The sequence below is a fragment of the Meleagris gallopavo genome, chromosome 1 (genome assembly GCF_905368555.1).
Source record: "Meleagris gallopavo chromosome 1, MGAL_WU_HG_1.1, whole genome shotgun sequence".
NCBI classification, from domain to species: domain Eukaryota; kingdom Metazoa; phylum Chordata; class Aves; order Galliformes; family Phasianidae; genus Meleagris; species Meleagris gallopavo.
In genome coordinates, this window is record NC_139404.1 from 48695380 (window position 1) to 48702826 (window position 7447).

The 7447-nt window shown below is 42.1% G+C and overlaps 1 protein-coding gene across 7 annotated transcripts in view; it reads left to right on the forward strand.

Annotated features, from left to right (window-relative positions):
* Nucleotides 1-7335, forward strand: part of TCF20 (transcription factor 20) — a 116709-nt gene extending 109374 nt beyond the window's left edge. For 5 of the 7 annotated variants that reach the window (XM_085225119.1, XM_085225145.1, XM_085225132.1 and 2 more), the window contains 2 exons: nt 999-1126; nt 6044-7335. In XM_085225119.1, coding sequence (XP_085081245.1) covers nt 999-1082 — 84 coding nt within the window. In that variant the 3' untranslated portion in view covers nt 1083-1126; nt 6044-7335. The remainder of the gene's footprint in view (nt 1-998; nt 1127-6043) is intronic. The other 2 variants (XM_010710300.2, XM_003202323.3) reach the window with 2 other exon arrangements.
* Nucleotides 7336-7447: the final 112 nt, after the last annotated feature.

The window sequence follows — 7447 nt, forward strand, 5'->3', positions numbered from 1 at the left end:
AGGTGGGGCCAGAAAGGCTGAAAACTACTGCTTTAGAGTGACTGGAAAACAAATTACATCAGTTTTTCTGCAAACTATGAACATGAGCAACTGAAAGGAAAAGACACTTTAGATTAGGCCATTTAAAACCAGGCTATTAGGTAGCAGCAGTTGAACATTAGTAGCTAATTAGTAGCTGTCTAATATCTCACTCCTCTGTTCTTTAGTTAATGGGTGGAAGAGCTAACTTCATAAATCCACTGACACTCAATGAGTCCCCAGTATAGTGCTGCTTACCCTTTTTTTAGTCCATGCCTCACATCGGTAAATACACCTCATCATAGTAAGTGGCTCCCAGAGAGCAAAGGTGCTTCTTGCCTCATTAACTGCGCTTAACACTTCAGGCATAAGCAAGCTGTGTCCAGAGGGACCTGTCCTGCCTTTCCCTGTGTTCCCCAGTGGGCTTTCCCATTTCCTTCTGTCAGCATTGATGCTTCAACCATCCATGTCCTGAATGTGCTACTTTTGCAAAATAGCAGCTTTTATCACAGGGAAAACGCTGTCTGAAAGCTAATCATCTTCTGAAGGGTTCTGCTTCCACTCACAGAGCCAGCTCACTGTGTGCTGCATCACAGTAAGTGCTGTTGCAACAGACCTGGTGAGGATGCAAAGGCAGAGAAAGGGAAGCACAGAGGATGAGATACCTCACCTTCTGGTGGCATTGCAGTCTTAGATCGTCTTAAGCTATCCGTGGGGCAGTTTTAAGTTGTGTTGCTAAGTTCATTCTACCTTTCTGTGTTAAATTCTATGTTTTCTTAACCAGGCTTCCATGTCCCAAACTCTTTACTTTTGCAAATTTACCTGCTTTAGGGAAAACTCTGTCTGAAAATCTGTGTCCGGTTTCAATACTGACTTCTCTTTCTCTCTCTCACTTTCTATATGTTCACTTTCCCTACCCCTGTCTTCCTTTTCTCCCTTGTTTTCTTTTTCCTCCTCCTTTTGGCTTGCTGGTTTGTCAGCCCCTCCTTCCTTGCTCTCTTCCCTCCTTGCAGAACAAGATGGTGAAAGGCAGCCTCAGCACAGAGCAGTCGGAGCGGGGGTGAGGGGGGAAGTGTACTCCTGGGAATGGAAATAAAAGCAAGCACAGGTGAGTTGGGGAGAGCTTCCAGTTTCCACCTGCTTTCTCATGTGGCTCCTTTACCTGCAGTGCTCTTCCCCACTTCTGAGAGAAAACACGGTGATCTCATGTATGTGCAGCAAATCTGTAATTACTAACTTTGGTTTTCTTTTTTTCCTGCTACAGTCTGTTCAGGCTAGTCACTTCAGGTTTTTTGTACACAGCAGTTCCAGTGTAGTGGTGAGAGACAAAGCTTCTTGCAGCTGCCCTATTGCTCTCTCAGCTAAGCCAGTGGCAAAAATTTCCTTTAATATCACACCCTTAACAATCTGAAGACTTTTTCCTTAAGTGACTGGTAGTTAATAAGTTTCTGGTTTGGTTTTGTTTTTGCTTTTTTCCAAGTTCATCGGTGTCTTAAATTTTGTGAGAAAGAATTAATGATACCAGTGAGTTCAAGATTATTACAATCTTGATTTACCTGTTTTCCAGAAATGTAAATATAGGGATAAGTGCATTGATATTATCAGGAGTGCATTCTATTTTCAGGATAGCATTTTTCTTTATTTTGCAAATAGTTGTGGGTGAGAGAAGGTGGAGTTGTATCCCCAGTGACCACAAATTCAACATCTTAATGTTTCTATCAGTTCCTTACAGCTCTACCCTCTGTATCCAAGGTAGCTGTAGCAGTGTTTGGTCAGTGTAAGCCAGAAGGGCTGTGGGAGGCAGCAGCTCTGCTCTTGTGCCCCAGCTCCCCAGCTGCTCTTCCCTCTTGCCTATCTCTTTATCTAGCCCATGGGTGTCCAGCGTTTTGGCTTGCCTGGACAGCACTGGGTGAATAGGAGTTGCCTTGGGCCACATATGCGTAAGTTGCTCTGAAAGTAATATTTCCTGTTTATTTCCACGGAAAATACAAGAGATACAAAGAGCACAGCAGCTGTTTGATAGAGCAAATTCTCAGGTACAAAACACTATTTTTCAACGTAGTCATTACCATTAGCTGTGCATTTTTGCCAGCGATGAACAAGAGCCTACATGCCGTGCTCATCAAAACCTGCTCCAGCAGAGGTGTCCACTGCTGAAACACACCACCCACTACCCCATAAACATTCAGCAAACATCAGTGAATGTCAATGTAACTTTTTCCTCATGGAGGAATTCGGTGATTCACCTTTGCTTCATACACACTTCCACATCACACACCAATTTGTCAGACTGCCCCTCTGCTGCCCTCTGTCACACAACAACAAAACCTAAGGGAATATTGGTGGGAAGGTTCACCTTCTACTGCCATACCATTAACACTCGCCTCTGACATTGTGGGCCAATATAATAAAACAGGAGGCACTACTTTCAGAGCAGCCCTTATAAAATATAAGTAACAAAACAATTTTTAATATTTTTCTTAAAATAATTTAAAAAAGAGAGGAACAAAAACATGAAACTAATGGGATATGTGACTTTATGAAATGAATGCATCACCCTGGTTTGATGGCAGTGATTGCAATTCATAGTGAGGTCTCAAGGTATTCATCAGAGATTTTTTGAAGAAATTTTACACCTCCTCTAGTTCATCCTTGACAGTAGTTGTTCAAAATGTGTGTACCGCCAAGAAATGATGACATGAATACGGTGTGATTGTGAAGTGAAGGATATTTCTCTCTGGTAAGAGAGGGATTATGAAAGTCTGGTAAAAAGACACAGTCAGATTCTGGAATTGAATATCTGATTGCAACTGTATGCGTTCTATTTGAAAATTTGCAGGTAATGTATTTAGATCAACTCAAAATAATGTTGCAAACATGAATTTATTTATTTATTTATTTATTTATTTCAATCTTGAAGCCTGTTTTCAAATTCCTATATCAAAGTGAAAAGCTCAGCTGTGTATTCTTTGCTGTTTGGAGCCCTGTGTTTAGCCAGTGTATCAAAATGCACACTGGTATTTGCCGTCACTTGAGCCAACATTGCACAGCACTACCCTTCCCGTGCCCTGCTTTTGGTTGACACAGTCTTAATAACATACTGACAGTTTGGTTGCTGCAGAGCAATAGGTATGTGCCTGGGGCCACTCTACAGGGAAGAGCTGCAGCCTTCATAGCGCGGGGCAGGAGGTGGCCACATGCAGCCTATTGGCCATGAGTTGGTTGGACATGCTTGCTCTCACCCAAGTCTTCAGGAGGCCGTGTGTGAACTTGGTCAGATATTTGATGTCTGAAAATTGTGTTTTGCCATATTAGTGTATCAGTTGACTCATTTTCTTAATCTGATTTGCTGTATGTCTGGAGTGAGAAGGGAGGGAGTAGCACAGAGCTGGGAATTAGAGCAGGTATGATGAGGATGGGATTTCTTATTTCATTTCCATCAAGTACGTTGCCGTGTGGTGGCAACAGGGAGGTCTAAATGAAATAATTGATTTCAAATTAGTTCCTCTTGGCACACTTTCCCATAAACTCTAGTCCCAAAAAGTCTTCTGACTCCATTTCAGTGCTCAGGTGCATTTCTTGCTTAGCTGGCCATTTCTCTGTCTTTTTGTTGCAGCACTGCAGGTGTAGTTGCTGTTTCATGTCTGCTGTCTGACTTGATTTTAACAATCCCTTTCTCTCACCACCATTTTACTGCTTCCCAACACCGTTGTCACTTCATAATCTTTCTTGTTTCTCCAATTAAATAACTGGAAAGAACTTTTAATGTTATTTTCTGTGAAGGACGAGGGGTTAACTAGAGAATTCTGGTTCTTCAGTGTAGTAGCAGAAGACAGAAATTCCTTCTGTGATGATTTTTGAAGGTTGTTTTTTAAGGAGCTAATGAATATTAATGTGTTGCAGAGACCTTTGTGCAGCTTTGTTTACCGCATCATTTTCCTTCATTCGTTTTTTTTGTAGATCATAGGAATGTATTGGCTTAAGACCTTGCAAGCTGTGGAATCTCAGCACCATGTTCACTGTGTGCTTAAGGCATCATTTCTTTCCAATTCCACTTTGGCCTCAAGTAGTTCTTACCTAAAGGTCCTGGTTAGCCTCCTCCTCTGGGGGCTGAGAATGTCTTAGAGATTCATTTATCCAGCCTGACCATGTATCCCAAAGCAAAAACCATGCAAATCCAAAAGATACAGTTCTTAAAGGTTTGCTATATTATGATGGCAATTAAAAAAGTTTAGAGGAGCACTCCTGGTACAAGAGCAGCTGCCATTCCACTGACCTTGGTGTAGAGATAAAAGGGGCAGTCAGCTGTTAGATCATTGGGCAACTTTGTCTTGGTTCACTCCTAGGCCCAGCAAGTTAGGAAAAATCATGCATATTGGATAACATCCAGGCAAGTCAGTGTATTCTGTCTCTGAGTGTTGCTTCTTTCTCCCTGAGCCAGTTGCCTCTAGAACATTTGGATCACATCCAGATCTGGAGAGTGACTGTTGGAGAGGGTCTGGTGCTCTGGAACCTGTCCAGGAATAGGGAAGGGCTCTGTGTGGTGAGCCTGATTTCTCCCTGTACCAGTGTCTGATGCTCTGGATTGATTCCAGGCATGGGCAAGCAGCACTTGTATGGCAGCCAGAGATAGCACTGCGGCCTTAGACACTCCTTCGGTGCAGACTCACAGTTGCACAGTAATGAACTCCACAAAGGTCAGCTGTCTGAACCTTCCTCCTTTCCTCCTGAGTTCCAACTCCATGGCTTGCCTGTCTGGTTTTCATATGCGCTTGCTTGACCTTCTCCACTTTATGAGGGAGTGTTATCAGCCAAGAGGTAGGCTTGCTGGGTTGTAATCTAATTGGTATACTGATAATCAGAAGGACATTGATTTCTGCATCACATTTGAGCTTGTGGGGTAATTGCCAGCTATCCATAAACATGGATGTTACTTTACTCACAAGCACATCTCTAATGCTATTAGCTGCTTTTTGTATGTGTAATGTTGTCAGCTTTTTTTACCCAGAGCTCACTGACTGGTAAGGAGGGATTTACACAAGCTACATCAAAGTGTTAACCTTTCTAAATAAATCAGCTGCCGCTGGGCCTCACTTGTGCTATGGGAGAAGGGAAGAAAGGAATTTATTATTTCAAGCTTTGCTTTCTCGACAGTGCATGTTAAGAATGAGAACTGTGGCTTAGTGAAATTAAATTTTAATTTTATCTGTAGTTCCTCTTTTGAACTACACCTCTACCAACTTACTGAACTCCTGAAGTTCATTCTCTCAGCTCAGTATTTCAGGACAGGGAGAGTGAGTATGCCAAGCACTTGGACATTCCCATGCATGTCTTGAAAGACGACATGAGCATCATTTGTCCATGAACTTTTGCCACCACAACCTTGCCATTAGAACAACTATTAACTAACTAACTAACTAAATAAATATTGCTTTACCTGCAGTTAACTTAACTGTGGCTCTGCCTTTTGCTGATGAAATCCATCTGTATCAAGAACTTGAATCCTGTGGCTGGATCATGTAATGTCGATACCCATTTCATTATCTGAGTCATTTTCACTGAAAACTGATGGCAGTGTGGTGACCTGTATGAAAATATTTGGATCCAAATCCTAAGGGATGGTGTGGTGTCCCAAAGCTGTCATTGTATTTGATCAGGCTTGGTTACTTTGCAGTTTTCAGAGTTAGGATGAGGACTGAACATGAGGTGAGCAGGCTCCTTTCCCACTGCTGGAAGTTTGAGAGTACAGAATTGGGTGTGGGTAGCTCTGCCCTTGTGGACTCCTCTCTAGCTGGGCTCTGTCATTTTGTGCTGGTTGTTTAACTGATGCTTGTTGTTACTTGGATTTACTTTTATGAACTACTTACCATTGTACTTACGTACGATTTTAGTACACAAACCCAGAGCTCTGGGTGCTGCTGCTGTGGTAGGTTGCTGAATATGTTCCCCAAAATGTGAGGGGAGCGTTGGCAGACCAAGGCAATGGAACCTTCCTGTATATTACTGATTTCACTTTGTTTTTCAGGTTAGGCTGTTGAGATAAAAAGCGGTGGACATTCGTGACTGAATGGAATCTCTCCCACTGTGCAGCCATGCCCCCTCTCGACGTGCCTGCCAATGCCAGCACTTCCTTCATCAATTCTTACATCACACTCAAGACCGATGACATCACAGAATCTGACCAAGGAGTCTGAACCAGCTGTTTCCATGGACACAATCTCCATAGTGACAGTGGGAAGGGGAGGGGGAAAAAGGAAACAGGTGGGGGGAACTAAAGAGGGAGGGATAAATATATATATATATAAAGATCTATTTTTTAGTCTTGAAAGACTTTGTTTTAAATGAAAGGTGCGCTATCCCTTTTGATGCTTTTGATTAAAATTAACAAAAACCCAGATAAATTTAAAAAACAAATTTGTAGCTGAAGTAAATACTAAATCCAAAATCAAGCAAGGCTTATGGAGCCTAACATTTGGCAGGAAAGAACAGTGGTACTGGGAGCAGTCTGGACTGGGTTTGTCTACCTTCCTCTTGCCTTCTTTCTTTCTCACAACATCCAAGGAAGTCCAATTTTAAAAGGAAAACAAAATCACAGGATAACTTGTTTGTAGGGTATGGGAGGAAGGTTTGAATGGATGCAGGTGGTGGGGCGTTTTTACTTTGTGTGTGTGGGATAGGGAGGACATAGTTTTAAGAAACACTGTGTTGATAATGGGAGCTTGATAAACATGACCCTTCGGTCATTTGGTTCACAAAGTAAGAGAAAACTGCTGTTTGCTTAGATCATGCACACAAGTGTACACCTCCTACATGTGGGAACTACCTTTGGAGAAAGGAGCAGCTGCCCTCTGCAGCACGCAACCCAGGTCATAGCCAGGAGCTGCCTTTGGCACTGGAGGCAGCGGGGAGGTATGCTTTACTTGCCAGACTGCGGAGCTGGGAAGGAAGTCTGAATGCTGGTAGAACTAATGTGTTTTCAGAGTGGTCAGAAAATCCACTCACCCTTTTTTTTTTTATGTTTTGCTTTTCCAGAAGAAGGAAGAAGGAATGTCAGTGTAACAGGCTACACTATATGGTTATTTGTTGTGGGTTTCTTTGTAAATTATGTAACTGTAAACATTTGGGTTTAAGAAACATAAAACAAAAACAAAAAAAAACCTACAGTTTTTTTCTTATTAAGGCCTTAAGAAAGGGGTTAGTGCATCTTTCAGGGTCACTCTGCCATGGGAATAAAATAGCTGTTTCACAAACAGTTTTATATAAAAAAGCTTAAAAAACACACACAAAAAAAAACTAATAAACTTCATTTTAACCTTATCTCCTTTTGTTTTGTGCGAACTTGATTTGTTTAAAAGGACAGAGACACTACTACCTGCTGCTTTTTGGTTTCTTTGCCTTCATCAGTTCTGCCTTCCGCGATGACCTGAAC